The 22,156-nt window shown below is 41.7% G+C and overlaps 1 protein-coding gene across 1 annotated transcript in view; it reads left to right on the top strand.

Annotated features, from left to right (window-relative positions):
• stard9 (StAR-related lipid transfer (START) domain containing 9) overlaps positions 1–22,156 on the top strand; it is a 41,402-nt gene that overhangs the window by 11,773 nt on the left and 7,473 nt on the right. The window contains exons 4-22 of the mRNA XM_080871576.1: positions 5,510–5,626; positions 5,813–5,845; positions 5,971–6,032; positions 6,784–6,896; positions 8,024–8,166; positions 8,319–8,386; positions 8,582–8,679; positions 8,811–9,017; positions 9,168–9,265; positions 9,355–9,432; positions 9,723–9,800; positions 10,168–10,347; positions 11,142–11,193; positions 11,459–11,584; positions 13,511–13,593; positions 13,774–13,835; positions 14,262–14,455; positions 14,618–15,098; positions 15,210–21,962. Of these exons, the coding sequence (XP_080727702.1) occupies positions 5,510–5,626; positions 5,813–5,845; positions 5,971–6,032; positions 6,784–6,896; positions 8,024–8,166; positions 8,319–8,386; positions 8,582–8,679; positions 8,811–9,017; positions 9,168–9,265; positions 9,355–9,432; positions 9,723–9,800; positions 10,168–10,347; positions 11,142–11,193; positions 11,459–11,584; positions 13,511–13,593; positions 13,774–13,835; positions 14,262–14,455; positions 14,618–15,098; positions 15,210–21,962 (9,026 nt within the window). The remainder of the gene's footprint in view (positions 1–5,509; positions 5,627–5,812; positions 5,846–5,970; positions 6,033–6,783; positions 6,897–8,023; positions 8,167–8,318; positions 8,387–8,581; positions 8,680–8,810; positions 9,018–9,167; positions 9,266–9,354; positions 9,433–9,722; positions 9,801–10,167; positions 10,348–11,141; positions 11,194–11,458; positions 11,585–13,510; positions 13,594–13,773; positions 13,836–14,261; positions 14,456–14,617; positions 15,099–15,209; positions 21,963–22,156) is intronic.

Below are 22,156 nucleotides of genomic sequence, written 5' to 3'. Positions count from 1 at the left end.
CACCTGCTTTGTTAAGCCAGAAATGCATCCTAATGCTGCAGGGTGTTGCAAACTGGGAAAGTAGGTTGTGACAGAAAGCCATTGTGTTCACTGAAGCAGGTTGAGTACAGTGACACAAATTACAGTTTACTGATTTTAATTTGGTGTGACAATGGCGACAAACAACGGGGTCACTTTAATATTTCCTGACACTGGCTGTTGAGACAAAACTCACACACAATGTTATTGTGTCAAGAAGGTGAATTAAAGTCGAGCTTCTTCTTGTGGTTTTTACAATATATAGTCAACTTTGAATAAAAACAGTACAAATTTCTTGGTAGAAACAGAAAACAATAGTAATGGTTTACTAGACAGTACAGAGACAGTCAGGTTCAAAGGAGCGAAAAGTTAAAGGAAAGTTCCTGCTCTTTGTGCTAAGCCTGGAGGGACACTAGGCCTTGTTGTAGAGGCCTTGTTGTAGCCCCCATAGAGTGAATTTAAGAGGGTCAACTTTAACAAGGACTGTATTGATTCTCTGTGTTTGAGAGGGGAGACGTTGTCTGTGTCTGTTTTTCAATAGCACCATGAGGACAAGACAGAGGCGGCAGTGCTTTTTGTCTTCATGTTTAAGCCTTCATTCAGCTAAGAGGCAGGGGGTAACACTTGGTGGTCTGCACCCAAGTGGGCTGCACACTTTGGCATTTGTAGGAATGAGAACCGTTATTGAGCTACAGTTGCACAGTTAAGGTGCTTTTACTTTCAAATGATCTCTTTGTATCAAATATTACACTTTACTTTGGCTTTATTCTATTATTTTGATCTTTCTCTGTATACAGTATATCATACTGTATATTAAAAGTCAGTTACAAATTATATTCTTACTATCAAGACCCCAAAAGGTTTTAAGAACAGAAGTTAGCTTAAAGATCTTCTGCACTAAAGATGGTTAAAATAAATTCCTAATTTGGAGGGAAAATTATGATTTAGGTATTTCTACCTGTGTGTCTGTAGAGTGATTTATGAGGCCATTCAGAAAAACCAGCCGTCATGGAAACACTTTTACAAGCTGGATGTGGCTCTTTCTGTACATTTCTTTAAGCTGCATACATTTTCATGGTTTTTATTTCAGAAGTGGCATGTGGTGCTAGTTAATATTTGAAGCAGGTGTTTACTATTTATATAAAAGTTTGACAGTTTGCTTTCTTGCTGTTTTTTTGCTACAATAACACGATATGCTGTTGGTCTCTGCGTGAGCTTCGCTCCATCATGTCAGTGCTAAATATTTTACTTGTCTGAGAAAACCCAAGGCTGTTGAATATTACCACACAACCTCACACAGTCCTAAGAAGAACTAGATGACCACTGAATACATTCAGAGTACTTTCACAAGGCTTGAGTCTTTCACAAGAGTTTTCAGCCACATCCAACTTAAATCTGGCCTTGCAAAATTGTGGGAATAGAGTATATACAGGCTTAACTCCAGGTTCTCGCATATCGTCAAAGCAGTTGGTAGTGTGATACACATGTGTGCACACACACAGGAGGCATGTTAAAAGTATTCCTTGATCTTTGGAGGTTGTGGTAGCTTTGAGAGGAATCCTCCTCTCTTCTCTGTGTACCCACCACCAGTCTCCATGGTCCAAACTTGAGCCTGGGGGGCCTGGGAAAGAAAACCCCTCTCTGATCCCAGGGTGTGTTATGGTTTTTGGGGGAGAATGTGCATCTCAGGTCTGGTCTAGCTCAGGTTCCCAATGCCCCCAAAGGTATGTGTTGCTTTTGGACATAGCTTTTGGGTTGCAGCTGAGGCCACATGTCCTCAGAAACGGGTTTATTGATCGGTTGTATACAATGGACAACAATCAAGTGATTTATAATTTGCCCAGTCGTTGTTCATCTAACCTGCATGCACATAGTTGTCTGTATAGTACATTTTATAAGTGATAAACAACCACTTTGCTTCATAGAGCCTGTTCCCATAATAGAAGATGTTTGGCTTCGCTAAGAATCATAATAAATATTTGCTGATTCTACACCTCTGTGATGCCAGGCGAAGCTTTTGAGCTTAATTGGTACTAAAGGGTCGAACGCATTCCAATAAAATATCCCCCAAATTCAGGATTCTGACCCCACCATTCACATGTTACAGGAGAAAATGAGATTTGCCAGAAAAGGGAGTGTTTTTCCAGTCTTCTCTTGTCCATGTTTGGTGAATCTGTGTGAACTGTAGCCTCAGTATCGTCTTCCTAGCTAACAGGAGTGTCACCTGCTGTGGTCTTCTGCTGCTGTAGCCCATCTACTTGAAGGCGCCACATGTTGTGCATTCAGAGATGGTCTTACACATATCTTGACTGTAAAGAGTAGGGCTGAACGATATATCGCATTTGCGATAATATCGCGACATGATCAAGTGCAATTTTCTAACCGCAAAGGCTGCGATTATACTCTGGACATGTCCAAATTCATGGGCTGCATCCTCCTGAGGCCGCATTTGTAGACCGATTACGTCACAGCGACGTGCCGAAGGCTGTCCAAATTACTACCATATCCCAGAATTCATAGCGCGGCCCAGCCAAACTCCAGTTTCCAGCAATGGCGGCCGCTACTAAGTTTTAAAATTACTCATACTAATCTTTCTGGGTCACAAAATAAACTTTTAACATATTTTCAGGCGAGAAAGTAGTTGTGTAAACATCAAATATCTGCTCGGTTTATCAAGATATCCCATATTTGCAAAAGTGCTTCGACGTTTTCAGAGGCGTCTGCTACCCACCAGCTCGACAGCTAGCCGGGAGCTCGAGGGTTACTGATGCGGCCGAGAACGGCACAACTCCCGGCACATCATTTTCAGATCACCGCGGAGTTTCGCTGCTCGGGTTAAACGTAATATATAAGTCACTTAGACAACCTAAAAATGTTATTGTTGGGCTTTTTTCAGTGTTTTGTTTGTTCGTGAGTAAATCGGTTTGGCTGAGATTAAAGTTATTAGATTAGATAAAATAAAACTTTATTAATCCCCCGGGTGGGTTCCTCCTTGGTTTTCACACAGCTGACTAAACGTCAAACAGAAAACTTATTAAACAGAAGTATGAGACAGTCGAGAATTTACACCAGTGTCTGGTTATATTTTAGATAGCAAGAAGCAGACGGCCGAGTTTATTAAACTCCACCGAGACAGCGGTGACGCTAATCAGAAGGCTAGACCGTCCAATTTCACGCCTTTAAATTTTAAAGGCGTGTTTGTGTGTGTGTTTATACAATTGCTATTATGTTTGCACTTTATGTGTAATGTTACTGACTGCAGAGATCAGTAAGATGTGTGTATTTTTTATTTATTAGTTTTATTTATTTAATATTATTTTTTAATTGAATGACTGTCTAGTAGTTCACAGATGTCGAAAAACTGAGTGTGGTAAAGCCACTGATTTTTTTTTATGTATATTTCTGCAATCTGCACATTGTACTGACTTTCATTTTAATGTTTACACCAGGGTTCCTTGTCAGCACTTTATGCTCAGATGTTTGTAAGCTAAAAATAAACTATTGTGTATGTTCAAATATACTGTTGTGATTGAAGTAGTTAAATAAAAATGTCAGTCATCAATTCATGCATCACCTCATGTCATCATAACAGAGGTCTGTCTTCCAGGAAAGAACAGTTTAAAATTAATGTAATATAGTATTGGCCATACTATATGATGTATTGCTTGTCTTTGTTTAATAATACAGAAGACAAAGACCTTAAAAAATAATCGCATATCGCATCGCAATCGCAATATTGGGGCAAAAAATCGCAATTAGATTATTTTCCATAATCGTTCAGCCCTAGTAAAGAGTGGTTACAGCATTTGAGTTAGTGTCGCCTTCCTAGCTTGAAGACGTCTGGTCATTCTCCTGTGACCTCTGGCCTCAAATACTCGTTGTTTTTGCTTTCCCAGAGAACTTCTGCTCACTGGATGTCTGTCTCTTTTTTTTTTCTTTTTTTTTTTACATTATCTGTAAAGCCTAGAGATAGTTTGAACTGGAGCGGGTCCTCTTGACCATGTCTACATGCCTAAATGCATTGGTTTTCTGCACTGTGATTGGCTGCTTAGAGAGCTTGTGTTCAGGAGCAGTTGAATAAGATAAGATAAGATAACCTTTATTAGTCCCACACGTGGGAAATTTGTTTTGTCACAGCAGGAAGTGGACAGTGCAAAAGTTATGAGGCAAAAATTTGAATACAATAAGAATAAATACAGTACACAACTGTACAGAATAGAATAAAATAAAATACTATATACAGTAGAATAAAATAAAATAAATATACAATAAGATAAAAATAGAATACAAATACAAATACTATATACAACTGAGTAAAAATACAACGATGACAGAAAGGATTATTGCACTTAGTATTATTGGTGTACTGCAACAGGATTTTTCACTTTGTATATGTTTATTGAGTTTAAACAACAACTGAGAAGAGCCCAGCTGCTGAGATAATGTCTTAATTGTTTTTGCACAATAGCCATATGCTCATTGGAAAACAGATTTCTTGTCCATAAATTATGACTGTGTAAGATTAGTATCTTAATAACTGTTGAAAGTTGTCAAGATTAAAATCCTGATTGTTTGCTGTGCTGATCGTAAAGCTCTTTGAGGCCTAATCATGATTTATGATTCTATATAAATAGAAATGACTTCACCTCAGTTTATAAGACTTTGTTATTCAACCCTTATTTGGTATTTACTGCCTATTACTCCATGATTTTAAGACAGAGGCTCAACATCCTGGATTACTGTTATATAATATATCTGTTTAGATTTTCATCTGTTTTGACATAAATGCAAGTAATAAAAAGCTAATTTGTAAAAATGCAAGTTTGGATTGATAGCAAATTCTCCTACACTACTATATCTCTGCTGCAAACACAAAATGATATGACTGCATTTCATTTGCCAGTATAGGTTTCAGGAAAAGTCTTTGTTCTCCTATAAAAATAAGTAGTTGAGATTTGGCCTTGTGCTGGTCATCTGCATGCTCTGGAGCTCAGATGCAGACACAGTAAGAAGGAAAACAAGAGGCCTCAGTTGATTGTTTTAGCGGGGCTTTCCGGGATCCCCTGTCCGAGGACTTTGCTGTTAGTCAAAGTTTATTTTCCTGACCCAGCCATTTTTCAGTCTTTTTGCCCTCACATTTGTTTCTCTTACATCTGCACTCTGCAAAATTGTTTACCTTGAGTATTAGCTGACCTCCATGCTCCCTGCACAAATACATCAGCAGGAAGGAACATTACCTCCCCACCACTGGCCTCATGCCACAGCATTGTGATCAAGAAACCTTAGTGTAAATCTATACTCGTGTAAAACACAACTGCAGTGCAGATCAAGGGCTTTCAGTTACATTGTAAACAACCCAGCAGCCCCTACTTGTTTTATTAAAATAATCTTCGAAGGGATGGAAGGGAGGAATCCAGGTGTGCTTTTTAACTCTGCATACTCTTTGTGCATTTCTGGTTAAGGGAGTGTGTGTATGTGTTAATTTCTTCAGGTGTTCCAGGACCTGGGTGTGTCGGTACTGTCCGGAGCTTCTGAGGGCTACAATGTGTGCCTGTTTGCTTATGGTCAAACAGGATCTGGAAAGACTTACACCATGATGGGGACGCCGGTGAGGAGAGTCCTGGAATCACTGCACAATATTAGATGCACTTTTTTCATGCCTTAGTTAATATTATAAAGGACATTGAAGGGTCCAGCTCATGCTACGCAGGCAGAAAATGCTTTGTTTTATAAATCTTTCGGTTGTGGCCCACACGTTAATGTTGGTCACTCTTTTTTTTTCAATTTTCTTTAGGACTCCATGGGCTTGACTCCTCGCATTTGTCAGGTAAGGTGGTTGATTAATACTCAACTCAGGTGGCGACACGAATGAAGTGAACATGCTGAACATTCATCTTCCTGAGTATCTAGTATTGTAGGTTGAAGTAACCTGCTGATCTTCTTTCCTCCCAGGGTCTCTTTCAGTCTGAAGACACTTTTTCAGATGGGCAGAACTCAAGCAGAGTGGAGATCAGGTACTTCTTTATTGCAGAGATCTGTGTCTTCTGATTCTAATCAATTTAATTGGGCCTTTTGTTGAAGTTTAATTCAAATTAGACAAGAGTTTATGGTGCAGTTATGCTGAAAAACTGTAGCCAGCAAAATTAAAACAGGATTCATTTCTGTTTTAATTTCTCTGGGAAAATTTGTTCATTTTAAGCTCTTCCTGCCCTTCACTCATAAATGTTAAATGGACTTGCACGTCAGTGGAGACGGAGCGCCAGGCTGGAAAGACTTTGGGTTCAGTGTCTTCTCCAAGGACACTTTGGTTTGCGGAGGGGCCAAGGATCAAAGTACTAACCCTGCCATTAGTGGACACCTGAGTACACGCCACTTGAGCCAAAGCTGCAGTATGGTTATTACAAGGAAAAATACAGGGTTTTTTACAATTTGAAGATTACAATCTCTCTAGCATACACACTGTTTCCCAGTTATTTGATTTGCTAAGCAGTTTAAAACACTGCCCGGGTAGCCATGATTACTACCTGGCTGAACTACAGCCAGCTTTTATTGTGTTTTCTAAGCTCTCAAAAAATAGAGCAGAAATAAAAACCTCAGAAGAGTAAAATTTAAGACATAGACATACAGATAATGAATGGAGTAGATTTAGCCAGACATGTGGTGTGCATCTAAGTGACGTTAGGGATATAAAAGACTTTAAGCTGAACTTATATTGAAGCTGATTTTTTTTTAAACTTCTGCCTCCTTATTTCTCTGTCCTTGCAGCTTCTTGGAGATCTATAACGAGCGTGTAAGAGATCTGCTGAAGGGAGGAGAGCAGAAGAAGAAAGCCACACTGAGAGTTAGAGAACATCCTGAGAAAGGACCCTATGTACAAGGTGAGTTTTCATTCCTTTCCACTGCTAGACAGAAGAATGATAAATCTACATTAAAAACCCCTAAAATCAAGATGAACAAATTGCATTACAATGTTTAAAACATGACGTAGCAGTTCCAGGTGATGATGCACTAAATGTTGATCTAACGGACCAGCTTCAAGGAGACACAAATCCCTTTGGGATTGCATCAGGAAGGGCATCCGGTGCAAAAAATCTCCCAAATTAAACAGACAGTGACCCCTTGTGAGTAGGGGAGCAGCCAAAAGTATCTTGCATGAATGCACACTCAAGTAGAAGTCAGAAAAAATTCTCTAAGATGTCTTGTTTGTGTTGTTTACAAGTTACAAGTCTTCTTCTGTTTTTGATTTAGTTTTTAGTCACATCTATTTTTAGTTGTTAGATTCCTGTTGCTTCTTTTATTTCACCTTTTCTCTTTTCCCCTTCATCTCTTCATCTTTTCCCTCTCGTTCCCTCCATTTCTTTCTCTCCTTGTCATCCGCCGGACTCTCCGTATTCAGAGCCCCACATCCACTCATTGTCTGTATCAGGAGAAATCCCACTTGGCCAGAGGAAGTGAAGTCATTTCCTTGTGGTTCCAAGCAGTTCCACACACATCATATCCCATTTAGGTTTTCCAAATTCTACTTCTAATCCCTCAGTGCTTTTCCATCCAAACACTGTTTTGCTGCCACTCCTGTTTTCCTTAAACAATTTAACTCTTTGTATTGACCAGCTTAGAGTTAACAAAGAGGAAGAGGCTAAATGATGAGCCAAGAGGCTCCATGATGATCTGTGTGCACATGTTTAACAGCTTTTTAAGTTGGTGATTCATGCCTGGAAGTAGAGCATTGTTAGAAACTGTTGTTTCTAGATGCTGTGGGAAATATTAAAAAGCACATGGTGGGAGCAAGGATTGATGCATTTCCTGTTTGTGTCTCTTTTTTATACTTCTTTCCTCTTAACATTTTAATCCCTGCAAATAATCAAAGCAGCTTTTTTGTCTCATCTCCATTCAGTTTCATGTTTTTAGAAGTTTTGTATGATGTAGAATAAAAATCGGACTGTGTTCAGTCTTGCTCGGGGTTGACCAATACAAATTATCATTCTCTTTGCGTCCCTCCCATCAGACCTTTCATCACATGTGGTCTCAGACTGCAAACAGGCCATAGACCTTCTGGAGGAAGGCATCGCCAACCGCATCACCGCAGCAACCCACAACCATGATGCCAGCAGCAGATCCCATGCAATCTTTACGATTCAGTACACACAGGTCATCTCACTCAGACTCTGCATGTTGTGCTGTTACTTTTTTCGAGATATTCTCATAATACTCCAGAGTATTGAATTTGTATGACGACTGTATAACTGACCACTGATCAATATGCAGACTTTGGGTTATTTACTTTTGTCTTTTCTCTTTAGGCTATCCTAGAAAACAACCTTCCTTCTGAAACTGTCAGCAAGATTAACCTGGTCGACCTGGCTGGGAGGTGAAAATGTTATTTCCTGCTGTCGTGTGCCCTATTTTTTCTCCTTCAGCATTGTTTAAGCCCAAATCGTTGACAAAAGTGCCCCCTAGTGGATACTGACTCTTGCCCTCACTTTGCTGAACTCCCTATTTCACACATTTTTTAGTCATTTTTTATTGATATGATGTTATACTTTGTTTTTGTTGTGTCTACCAGTGAGAGAGCAGATCCCCACTACTGCAGGGATAGACTGACAGAGGGCTCCAACATCAACAAGTCTCTGGTTACTCTAGGCATTGTCATTTCAGCTCTTGGTAAATAAAATGTTTTAGTATTTTTATTTCACTTGAATAAACTTCCACAAAATTCACATCTATTCTCTTGTGTTCTCTCCTGTGCTTGCTTTTTGGCACATCCTTCAATCTTTTTGCCACCACCTCCGCAGCTCAGAACTCACAGATGTCAAGCAGCTGCCAGAGTATCAACAGCGTGGCCTCTGAGGGTGATGGTAGCACAGTGGGTAGCCACAGCAGCTCGCTGTCTGGAGGTGGAGGTGGGAGGAGGCACTGCTTCATTCCCTACAGAGACTCAGTCCTGACATGGCTTTTGAAAGACAGTCTGGGTGGAAACTCCAAAACCATTATGATTGCAAGTGAGTTCAAACTGAGTGATTCCACAATAAATTTTTATTTTCATATATATTCTAAAACTGTATTTAAGAAAACTGACCACCTTATGCCACGTAATGTGAGCGTTAACTGCTGCTGGCTTGTGTGCGTTTCGCGTGTATTTTCTCTTGCAGCGGTCTCACCCTCTGCCAGCAGTTATAACGAGACCCTGAGCACCCTGCGCTATGCTGCCCATGCCAGAAATATTGTCAACAAGCCTCGGGTTAATGAGGTTAGCGGCTGTTTGGAGTCAGATGCCAAGGTTTAATGTTTGATCTAATTGTTTGGATTAGGTTAACGTGCACTTTGATTTCTGTGCAGGATGCGAATGTTCGGCTGATCAGGGAACTGAGAGAGGAGATTGACAGGCTGAAGAGCATGCTGCTCAGCTTTGAAATGGTATGGTGACCTTTTATCGCTAGAGCGTGTCTCTAACTCTCCCAGGGAGACACTCGGCTGCGTTCACTCCCTTAAAAAAAAAAATCCTTCTTAGTACTGTAAGGCTTTGTATAAAAGAGATTCTCACATTACACATTTTTCTACCAAATCCTTAATACAGTGTTTTATATCTTGGTGACATTTCTAATCCCCTTAGGTGGGCAGGACTGAATTGCATTGTAATGTCTGTGTGACATTTTCCTTTTGCACAGTATGTTGACTGCTCATTTCTTTACTCTCTTGATTGACAGCAACGTAATCCCAGTCCATCCTTGAGTGACGAAAGGGATGGAAATCTTTCTGAAATCGTGCTGCAGAACGAGCTAAAGGTAACGCAGGGTCGACACACATGCTTGCATCTGCCTGTCTGAGTCTTTGACACTTTAAGCAAGTGTGACTTCGGTGGAATGTTTTTATCAGGTCGCTGCTTTTTCCAATATTTACCATGTATCTTCTCAAAGATTAGACACCGACACTAACTGAACTGGGATTTTATTTTTTGTTCTGCCTTACTAGGAGACATTGGAAACTTAAAACAGTTAAACAAACCAAGTGTTAGAAATCATTCTATCTGAAGAAGTTTTTTCAGTACTACTATCTATAGGACTGGACATTAGTAGCAGATGTTGGTGCCAACGTTTTCTACCTCCCATTCTTCCTGACATTCCTTTCCCCTTACCCATTCCTGGGTTGCAGGTGGAGCAGCTGACAAAGGACTGGTCAGACAGCTGGAGAGACAAGAAGGAGCTCCTGGAGGAGTACAGTGTGGACATCAACAGAGACCGGGCCGGCTTCCTCATCAACTCCCTCCAGCCACACCTCGTTGCCCTTGATGGAGATGTTCTCAGCACCGGTGTCGTCTTTTATCACCTCAGGGTATGATGAGAAAAAAAAAGGAAATACAGGGTTTATATTCTTTCTCTTTTTATGCAAGTGTCTTTGCAACCCAGGAGATACGTATTTGTAATTTACAGGCATGCCATAACATTCAAAATATATTTTTTTGCACAAACAACAGAATGCAAACTTTTGCATTTGCTCTACTTTTCTGAAATCTCAAGTTACTGTTTTTGTCAGCTGACTTGACTAAAACCACCTCTGTTTTTCTACTAGATCCCTCCAATCCTCTCATCTTCTTGTACTACTATTTCTCTCTGTACTTCTAGAAAAACTCTTGAGAAAAGGTGCGTTTCTGTTGCCTTTTCTTTTCACTGTATCTTCCAACTGTCCTGTCAACTTCCCCTCTGTGTGTACGTGTGTGTGTCTGCGTGTACCTTCTGCAATGCATAAAACTCTCTTGGATAAGAGGCTCTTAGTTCTGAGGCTAGGAGTCAGGGGAGCTTAAGCTGTCCTGATTCTGACAATGACAAGCGTACCCTTAGGCCTGACAATTACACAGTTTCCTGCATGTGAAGAACTGAGGCCACCTGGGAGCACATGTGGACTTGACACCAAATAAGAAAGCCTTTAATCCCATTAGATAAGACTTCAGATTAAACAAATCACATTTATTTTTCTTCCAGGTAAGTGAAAGAATAGACGTTAAAACCCCTTCACAGAAGATTTTGTGTCAAAATATTTGCTTGTTTTTGGGTTTTTTTTAGATATTTTTGTGTTGTATGTGGATTTTGATTAGAGCTATCATGCTCACAATATATTTTTTGTTACAGGAAGGAGTTACCCGCATTGGACCTCAGGACCAATTTGAAGAACCACAAATAGGTATTTATTTATTCTCTTAAAGCCATGCGATAAGAGAGGTCTGGAAACAGAAATGATACAATACAGACAAAGTATATTTTTGAGTTTGTCATGTAGGTTATTGCACACAAGGTGCAGGGTACATTATGACGATGTGGATGTATTATAAGCCCCTTTTTCATTAAATGTTGCATTAGATGCTGTAAATGTTGTGTAGTTGAATAGCAGCAACGGTACAGCTTTCTAAATCAAAATGTGTCACAACATTTCTGCATTCTGTGTGTAGTCTTGCAGGGCAGCGCCAGCTGTGAGATTGAAAACCACGGGGGTGTGGTGACGCTCAGGCCAGTGCCGAGCTGTGTCTGCCTGCTCAACGACAGAGAGGTCACAGAGTCCTGTAGACTGGCTCAAGGTCAGCTCATGTCCTCAGCAGAGCACTTTGTTCATACTGTCTTTGGTTCCCAGCAGGTTTGCCCCAGATAATGTGACAGAAGCTGGTTATCTTGGTACAAAAAGGAGAAAAAAATTTATTTTTTAATTAGAGACGGACCGATCCGATATTACGTATCGGTATCAGTCCAATACTGACATAAATTACTGGATCGGATATCGGAGAGAAATAAAAATGTAATCCGATCCATTAAATATCAAAAAAGCACCTCACAAAACTTGTGACACGGCGTAACTCGGCTCATAACCGTAGCACGTCGGAGCAGTGTGCTCACGTGATAGAGCGGCTGTGTGTATTTGTAGCCTTGCTACCAAACCAGCATTTCATCTCCGAGGAAGTTATCCCAGAGAGAAGTAAAGCAAGTGTGTAAGTTCATCTCTGAATGTTTGTAAAGCATTCCCACGTTAAGCTTAACAACCGATATATGGAGCGACTGCCTCTTCTTGCTGCTACTTCAATCGTGAAACTGATTAATGATCAGCTGATCGGCTTTTCCGTCGCGTGTCCGTCTCTCTTGTTTGTTTTTGGCCCACTTCGCGCCAGAAAGAGGAAACCAGCGGCTGAACAACAGCAGCACGTTTAAGCTTGATAAGCTGTTGTTAGAATTTATTTAATATTACTTTCTACACCAGGATCTTTTTCTACGTAGCTGATGGCTGGTAACTGTGCAGGGGCGGATCTAGCAAAGTTTAGCCAGGGGGCCAATAGGGCATGAACAGGGAAAAGGGGGCACAAAGACATACTTTTCTTTCTTATTCTCATTTAAAATGTCTAGCTTTTAATAAATAATTATCTGAATCTTACACCCAAAGTTTTAATCTTATGTAAAATATATAGAAGTCCATTACTGTATATAGTAACTGTTAAGTCTAATATACCCTAGTAAGCTATACTACTTTTTCCTTTGGGAAGGTACCATCTGTGCAGTCTGCAATTCTGTTGAAGAAAGATGTTGAATCTATTTAATTATTCTTGAAAAATAATTTATTTCTGTGCATTTTTTTTTTCACACTGCATCAAATTAAGGTTGATTACGTCGATTAAGCATCATGAGGTGGAGGGTGGGGGGTGGTTCCCTATTTTTTATTTTTTTTTTGCTGGGAGTTTGCAACCCTGTTAGTTAGGTTGCTTAATATTTCTGCTAAGTACTCTTTAAAATACCAGAATAGGAAGGATTGAGTAGGTTTAAGTTTATTAGATTGATCAGTTTTGCTGAACTATGAAATATTTTGGGTGCAGTGTATTTTTTACATTCAGGTATAATAGAATAGCTTTAGTGTTGTTGTTTATTTAAACTTGAGTATGAACTTATACAAAATGCAGCAATATATTAAAAAAACAGTTTTATTGATTAAAAAACACACTATATCGGATTCATATCGGTATCGGCAGATATCCAAATATATGATATCGGTATCGCACATAAAAAAGTGGTATCGTGCCATCTGTAGTTTTAATGTTGGATTTGAGCTGTGCGAGTCCAATTTTGTGATTTGATTGATTATTTTTATGTAGATATTGTAAATCAGCTTTTGGTGAGTTACTGCTTTGCTCTGCTGCACGTAAAGCTAATTCATGACTTCAAATGCAGTTGATGCCTTTTGCTTAATTAATGCTGGCCTTAAACGAAACTTGAATTTCATCCAAGAATCAAAAGAACATGCTGTGAGCAATTTGTCTTTCAAATAAGCAGGGGGAAAAAATGATGTTCTCGACACACATATACATTCAGCAAAGCTGAAAAAAATATAAATGCACATATGCTTAAAGATTTACAGAGTTACCTTAAAGATAAAAATGCAGGGTACACACACACACAGCTTCCATGAACACAATGCCATGGGTTTAGCACAGCTCATGATGAAAGATTTGTCTCTCTGTCTCCAGGGACAGTGATTACCTTGGGAGGAGTGCATAAGTTCCGCTTCAACCACCCGGCTGAAGCAGCTGTCCTTCGGGAACGCAGGCGGGTAGGTGCTAATCGTCCCAAAACGAATGCGATGCTGTTGATTAGGATGACAATCATGAAAATATTTATGATGAGCAGATGATTGGGTGATACACTTGAATGCTAATGATACACAGAATTTCCCTTTTAACACATTTCTTATTTTGTCTGTAAACACTAAAATATTAATTTTTCTTTTAAGGCCAGTGAAGGTGGCATGACCTGCACCTACACAGAGCTTTGCCTTGTGACCCCTGATAACAGGTAAATACTGTTTTAAGGCAATGTTTCCCACTCTGTGAATATATGTGGGTTAAACAGGTATTTTTCTGTCCCCACTTTCATATTTGATAAGAATTACAAATCCAGTGTCCTTCCTGTAGATTCATGCATAAGTCCTTCCACTTGGTGGAGTGCATGTTTCCATTAGCCCCCACCCTTGTGAACAATCCCAGTTAGCTGTTTACGATTCAGGCTCAGGGGTTGCTTAGTTACTCATGAGACGCTGAACACAACAGTATCCTTTACTTTCAACCTCTCTGCCACCAAACTATAAAATTCTAGACATCAAACTACACATAGGTGAGGTAAAATGATCGTTTTACTCTCCATGGTTGTCTTTTTTTCTCTCTTATTTCATCATCGTTTCTCAGTCTGTGCTTCATCTGTGTCATGCATCTCTTTTTGTAGTGTCAAAGAAGCGAATCTCCCACAGCAGGTGGGTGCATGCTTCTCTCCCGGTGAGGAGCCTTCTGCCAGGCAGCGTGTGGAGGAGCAGAAACGCTTCGTGGAGAGTTTGCGTCAGGAGATTCAGGCTGAACAGAGACGGGCTGAGAGAGAGCTAGAAAGGGAGCAGGCCTACCTCCAACAGCAGCACACTGAGAGTGAGAACTCTTTGCATTTCATCACTTACACAAGTATTATTCAAAATCCAAGCTGAAATTCTGCATCGTTTAAAAAAAAGAAAAAAGGATGACATACCAAAAGTCATATTGATTGCGATTTCTAGTGCTCAAAATGTCCTACTTTCTGTCTTTAATCAACAGTCCAGCAGTGGATTTTGAAGGAGAAACATCGCCTGACAGCTGTTGAACAGAGGATCACTCAGGAGTCTGGAGTTCAAGCAGACCTCCTCCCTGCACCCCTGCTGGAGAGGTTAACAAGTCATGTGTTCAGGGATCAGAAAGATGTTTCAGTGGATTGTCCATCCCAAGTGATAAGAGCCAGGAAGAAGGCAGTGCAGGATGAATTGCTAAAGCATCACGCTCTCTGCCGGGCCGAGAGCCGCATTCGGCGCAAAAGGCTGCGTTACCAGCTGGAGAGAATCGCCAGCAAGCAGCATCTGTTGGAAGCAAAGAAAGAGTTACAGCAGCTGGAAAAGACTCTGCCTTTAGGACCAGACAGCCCAGAATCTCCTGAGGCTGGATCGCCCTCAAAGGTCAAAGGACGACCGTTTGATTCTCGTAGACACTCGTTTTCATCCGATCTTTTGTCCCGACTCTACCCACAGAACACACCCATCTTCAGGTAAGGGGACAGTAAAATCTGTTGGTGAGGATTCAGGAAGCAGTTTTTCAGGTTTTTTTAATTATTTAGGTCTTGACTGTTAAGACATCTGTTTTTCTCCTTCTCCAACAGACACTTCCTCAAGAGAAACAGATCCACAGACCTGACTTTAAATTCACCCACAACGTCCGATTGGACTGGTAGCAGGAAGTGGGTTTCGGATGAGTGTCTTCCTCGGGAAAGGACCCAAAGTTGTTCTGGTTCTATCTTCTCAGAGCAAAATCAGCCCCGCCAGAATGGAGTAACCTCCCCTGAAAAGATCACACAGACTGCCAAGGAGGGACCACAAACCCAGCTCTGCCGGGAAAGGCCAGAAAGGAAACCTCTGCTTCCGAACCGAGACCTGTCTTTTAAGAACAGGTCAGACCAGAAATTGACGGGTACACAGAAGTTGCCTCTTGGATGTAGTTTGCTGCTAGTCGGCAAGGAAAACTTTCAAGGATCATCCACAGACAAACCCAGTTCTGAGAATGGCCCTGTTATGCACGAGAAAACATCCTGTCATGCAGATAACAGCAGATTAGGAACCATCAGCAAGTCGTTTCCTCGTTCTGTGGGGCCCAGGATAAAAAGAGCTCTGTCCAGAGTGTTCAGAAAACCTCCCTCAGGTGTGAATAGACAACTGCCTAAGCCGCTTGGAAAATTTACAAGTAAATTTCACTGGAGACAAAGAAGAGACAAGAGCCTTAGAGACACCAAAATGGGTCAAAGGAAATGTACCATTAAAACTACAGTCTCGTGTGAGGAGCTTGACCAAAGGACTCTGTTTGAGAGCATTAGACATAGACGGTGGCATAGTACTGAGGCTCTGATGAACAAGACTAGTAGATGGATCGATGAGCAGCATGGACTGGTTGGATGGGAGGAAGAGCGAGAAGTCAAAGACAATGGGACATCAGACTGCGAGAGCCTTTTCTCTCTTGATTCTCTGTCCTCTGCTTATGCCACAGCTCTAGCAGAGCAGCTGAGACATGAGGATGCAGCTCAAAGCGAAGCAGAGAGTGAAGACAGTCAGATGTCTAAAGATTCACTCAGTTTGGAGAGCACTGTTAAATTCTCAACAGTGAAGAGATTTAGCCAGACACTGGTACCAACCTACTCACTGGTGACGGATTCCACTGATTCATCCAAGCTGCACACTAAAACAGCAGAGACCAGTTTTGAGTGGGACAGCCGTCAGAAAACTCTCGTAATCCCAATAGAGGCATACTGGAGCCATCAAAGCTCCCCGAAGACAAGACAAATTGATACAACAATGAAGCCTTCTTCTCAAAGCTCATTAGTAGCAGATTCTAGAGGCAGAGACACTGTACATAAATTAACTCAGGACTTTGGGAATGTGGAGGCTTTAACCAGTAGCCCACGCTCTCTGAGCAGCTGCAGTGTGAGGGAGCCAGAAAACCCGCTGGTTCTCACTGATGCCTGGTCCTCCACAGATGCAGCAGAGAGTCCCAGGATGCAGAGGGATTCTCTACCTTTTCAAAGAAACATTATGTTCCGACACGCAGAGATCAGCAGCAGTAGTCCCAGTCCGACAAGTATGAATCTGTCTGGCTCTCAGGTTGGATCTAGAAGCCATAGCTCTACGTCCACTAGCACTGAAGGTGTAAACATGAAAGTGGAAGAACACGACCTTGAAGTTTTGGGGGGTTTTCAGGCGCTGACAACACCAGACAATGCCCTGAAGTCTGATAATCAGAAGGATGTAAGGTGTTGTGCAGAGTGTTTAGGAGAACCCGCAAAAATGAGAGATCCTTCTATTACAGGTACTCCAATTTTCAGTTACAGTCAGCATCCAGCATCTTCATTAGATCAAATGGAGACTGAAATTTCCCAGACCACACAAACAACATCAAATTTGATTCAGGTGTTTGCAGATTCCTCCAATATGATGTTTGCTGACATTACAGTGTCCTCTGACCATGAAATGTGCAGCTCATTGTCTCAGTCAGTAATCCATTTCTCCACAAATCCTACAAACCCACGTGAAGTACTGGCTGAGATGCCTGAAGCTGCAAGTCTCTTAAAACCTTCTACTGAAAAGGCAAGAGTATGCAGTCTCGATTGTGGAACAGAAAAGGTGAGAGATTTACAGCAGTGTAAGTTTACAAATGCAGAAGATGCATTTCTTATAAGGGATGGAATCAAAGACGCTGAGCAGGCCACTGCACTACAGCAGGAAGTTGATAAATCAACTTGTAAAAATTCCAGGAAGAGAAACAAAGACAAAGAAGATACTTTCATGGGCAGCTTGAAAATACCAAATACACAGGACAGCAGCGAGCTGGTAAGCTTCTGCTGTGCATCAGGTGACAGCCATGAGGAGATTTGCCCTGATGACAATAATAGCACCGGGGATTCTAATAAAGAAGAGCCTGCAGTAGAAACTAGCAGCAGAGGATGTGATTCTGTTTGTGTTGTTGGCAGCGTTACACAAGATACAGTGTCTTCAGTTGCATTGCCAGTATCTGATTGCAGCAGTGGGAAACTCGAACCAAGTCGTGGCGTCTTTGAGGACTCTCAGTTTGGGCTTCAGAGTCATGAAAAAGATTCACAGAATAGTATTTCATTTGGCGATAATAAAGTAGTCCAAAAGGTGGGTGTAACCCTAAAGGAACAGTTTGTAGAAACAGAACAGAGAGAATCCCGAGTGAATAACCATGGAAAAAACCAGGAAAGGGGAGAACACGTATGCAAGTCAGATGCTATTTGCAGCACTATTGATCTGAGAATCGCAGAAGTGGTGAAAGAGCACATGAAATTGACATTGATGGATAGTGATGGGGCCAGGAAGAGCTTGAGTCAAAGTCTGAATGCCTTGTCATCATCTGCAATTCATTTTGTTTCAAACAGTAATGAATGTAGATGGACAGCAAAACATCTGCGAGATGAAAGGAGTAATCAAGCGAAAGAAGGAACAAACCTGAGTGGACATCCTACACTGGAAACTTTACTGATAAGTAAAAATAAGGTGGATAAAAGTGAGCACCTGGCTTCAGCTATGGCAGCTGAATTGAGGAATAGCAGCACGGTTGTATGTACTGAAGTGACGGAAACCTTTGACAGCGCTCATAGCGTGTCTGATGGAACATTAAACAAGCAGGTCTTCAGCCGCTGTGTTTTCCAAAACTCACTTCCACATATCCACTCAAGTCTGACTCTGTGCAGCCAGGCAGGGTGCGAGCACGCTAGCGACTCTTTGTCAGCAAGTGATGCCTTTGTAACACAAAAACAAATTAATGATGCAGGCAAACGTGAAATAATAGCTAATCTTCATCCAGTTATTACTGATATTTGCTCCAAAAAAGCGGACAGCCAGACAGATCCCCCAGCTTCCAATGCTAAGCAGACATGCCCACAACTTAACCAAATAAGCCCTGAAACACTTTTCACCACTGACTGCATAAAAGTGAATTGTAGCTGTACTGCTATGGGGCGCACAGGTGTGGAAACTGCATCGAACGTTGTCAATAAAGATAATTATTCACCCAAACCAAACACGCCAAAGATGATTCAACATTTCCAAACCAGTGGCGAAATATCTGGAGCCATGAAGTTATTAGCTGGTGGTGGATTACATCAGTTTAAAGCAGACAGAAGCTACAGCAACCAGAACACACCCCGTGGTGAGGATGTCTGCATGAAAGGCTCGGCTGGGCATGATGTAAATGTTGAACGAGACACCACAACAGGAGGCAAACCTGTCACAGCACAGGATGAGTTCAGCTATCGACAGACTGATTCCGATAACTCGTCTCAGAGCTGCTGCAAAAACAAACCCCCAAATTTATCTGAGTCACATCCCAAATTTAATGAAAATACTCAAATCATTAGCAGTGGAGATTGCATAATGAAAAGTGACAAAGAGACTTTTACCCAACCATTCGTGCCACACAATCGAGCAGTAACGGCGGAGTCACAATCTAAAATGCTACAGCAAAACTGCTTTAAAAATCCAAGTTGTTTTAGACCTGTAATCGCCAAAGAGCCCAAGAAAAGCACAACTGGAGGCATGTTAGGAAATTCTTCTCTTATGATGCAAAAAGGCAAAACTAAGCGGTTCAGAAAGTCTCACATCAGGACCTGTCCCACATCTTCCTCTGACTCCTCTCTTAAGTCATCAGACGAGGATGAGGAGGACCACGCCGCCACTAGGATGCATCACAGCAGGCTGGCATCTAAATGGGTCAAGCTTGACATTCAGAATGATGTCAAACCTGAAGTCAGACAGCCAAGAAAAAGCAATGCAGGACAATCTACTTTAGCAGCAGCAAACAAATCAAACGTGAAGACTTTTTCCCATGGAAACCCCGGCAAAAACGAAGTTAAGCTTAGTAAAGCTTACACGCTAAAAAGACACTCCTTACCTCTTCGGTCAGTGTCACAGAAAACGGAACAAATTAGCCCGCATGCAAACAAAAAGGAGCCACAGCATGTGCCAAAGTCTCAAGACTCCCCTATTCATTTTGCATCCAGTGACATCAACCCTTATGTTCACCAGTGGCAAGAAGACGACTCAGGCCAACATTGCTACCCAGCGTTTGGAAGTGCTGCTGACCTATCCAGTAATTCTCCACTTTTAAACAGCTCAGAGAAACGTATAACAAGGTGCTGCAGTGTCGATAATGGTCTGAATGAGCAGAACTCTCCATTTAATTCTCATCTTAGCACATATGCTACAAACAAGGGACTCTCTAGTACTCTTAGTAGTGTGGAGGATTATAAAGAACAAGCAACTAAAACATCTCGGCTTACACCCTGTCAACAGGCATTTGCGAATATCTGCAGTTGCCCTGCTAATCTGACAGCAGACAGCGGTTCTTCAGTCAACAGTGTTCCTGGCGATCCTGGCAACGCTTCCGGTCGAGTAGATGAAATCATGTTTGTTTACTCACCTGAGCAAGAGTGCCAGACGAGCAAAACAAACGCACAAAGGACATGCGAACACAGTACTCAGACTGAGCGTGAGCTTCAGGCGCAGGGTAACGGTAAGAACTGTAGCTCTCTGAAGAGGAAAGATCGTCACAAAAGGAGCAACACAGATGTACCCGCGTCACAGAAAAACAAGGTGGATATCACAGAATCTCCAACTTGGGCCAGTATGGAAAGCATGTCAGCTCACATTTCTAAGTTAATCAACAGCACCTCAAACCTGCTGGGGGACGTCCAGGGAATGAGGACAGGTGAAGTTCGCAGTTTCAGTTCAAGGAGTATTAACTTCTCTGATCTTAGCACATCTTACGTCGAGTCTAATGGTGGCACCAAGAGAGACTGCTCAACTCAGACAGCTGCAGATGTTGGGATCCAGACTGAGAGGCTTGTAGCTCCAGCAGAGAAGAAAGCTGCTGTTCTTCTGTCACCCAGTGAGAAGTCTAAATCTCATGAAGTCAATGTCATAGTCAAAGTGATTGGTTCTGATGCTGTGAGTGTCTCTCAAGACAAAAATATCCACTGTGTGGTAAAAACAAAATCTAACACAGTTGAAAAGATGCAAAGTATGCCTGACCTGAGGTTTAACACCTCTGTTTCCTCACAGCCTGCGAATGACCCTCTCAAAACTGCTCGTGCAAAGATTGCAGCTGACTGTCAAAGGCGTGTAAGGTCTGCTTCATCTAGAGTCTCTGAAGCACTGGGCCGCAGAAGTACTGCAGTCCCTGAAATCACCCATAGGTCATCAAAAATCTGCTACCAAGAAAATCACAGCCCTTCATTAACACACCTCACATCTCCTCATCTGAAGAAAATGGTCACATATACAGACCGTGCGTCTTCTCCTATTCTTACAGTGGGAGCCAGATTACGCACGAGGCTCAAGGGTAAACAGTCGGTAACATGTTCTGCAAAATATAAGGCTCAAAAGACAAACCATCCCTCTGAGGATGACAGCATGACCATTCCTTCTGTTTCAGATGGCAATCGGATGTCCTTACGGGATTGTGATTCTTCCTCTGACAAATTAGAATCAGTATCACTTGAGAAAGTGAGTGAAATTAGTTGCACAAGCTCTAAAAGATTAGATAAGTGCTCTTCAAGTCCAAATCCATCAATGGAAACATATGCAGATTCTGATGGGAGACATGTGAACTATCAAGACAAGGACAACCACAAGCTCGGGTCCAAATGGCCGGTGGCATCCCCGCAGTGGACGCCTACTTCAGCAAATGGTTTAATTTTGCAGAACCACATTTCCCCCACATTAAAACAGACTGATGTGCACAAACAGCAGGCATCAGACTTCAGAAGACTTGTGCCTAATGCTGGGGATTTTAACTACAGTCTATCTCCATTCAGCGACAAGGCTGATCAACCTCAAGAGGATGATATAATGTCACTAGCACCCAGTGAATGCAACACAGATGTGCTTGTGAACATTGAACCTGTCAGCGATGTGTTTCCTTGTCAAGATAATCAGAGAGTCCCGGAGGACCTGCCTATGCACAACAAGTTCACCAACTGGTCGGGGGTCAATCAGCAACAGTCAAAATGCTCAAAAAACCTGACCACATTTGTGACCAGTGAGCACAACAAACGCAGAGAGTGTGCCGAATGGGGTGAAGTCGGGAGCTTTGGTTCAAATGCAGAATCTGTGGCGCAGAGCGACAGGAGGGCAAAGGAGATAGTGAAGCTGCGACAGGAGAGAGAGCAGGTGATGGCGACGGTCAACCTCAACATGAACCCGACACCACTGACTGTGGAGCTGGCAGAGGCTAAGCTTCATTACAGGCTGGGAGAGACGGACACGCTGCTAAAGATGTTGTCCCCGAGGTCCAAAGAAGAGCTTGTGACGCCAGCTTCTGCTTCTACAAAACAGCAGCTGTATGATGTGTAAGGATACAGTTGCCACAAATGCTCTATTTTGACATAAGATTTGCTTTAAAATGTTTAATACACACCAAAGTGGAAATACCTAATTAAAAAATCCAAAAGAAATAATAATAATATTCTCACCTGACATTCAGTGCCAGCTTTTAAAGCATAAAACGCTTTCGTAATTGATACTGCGGATACATTGATATTTT

This window comes from Rhamphochromis sp. 'chilingali' (genome assembly GCF_963969265.1).
Source record: "Rhamphochromis sp. 'chilingali' genome assembly, chromosome: 21".
Taxonomy (NCBI): domain Eukaryota; kingdom Metazoa; phylum Chordata; class Actinopteri; order Cichliformes; family Cichlidae; genus Rhamphochromis; species Rhamphochromis sp. 'chilingali'.
The sequence above is the reverse complement of the archived record's forward strand: the minus strand, read 5'-3'. Positions and strand labels throughout refer to the sequence as shown.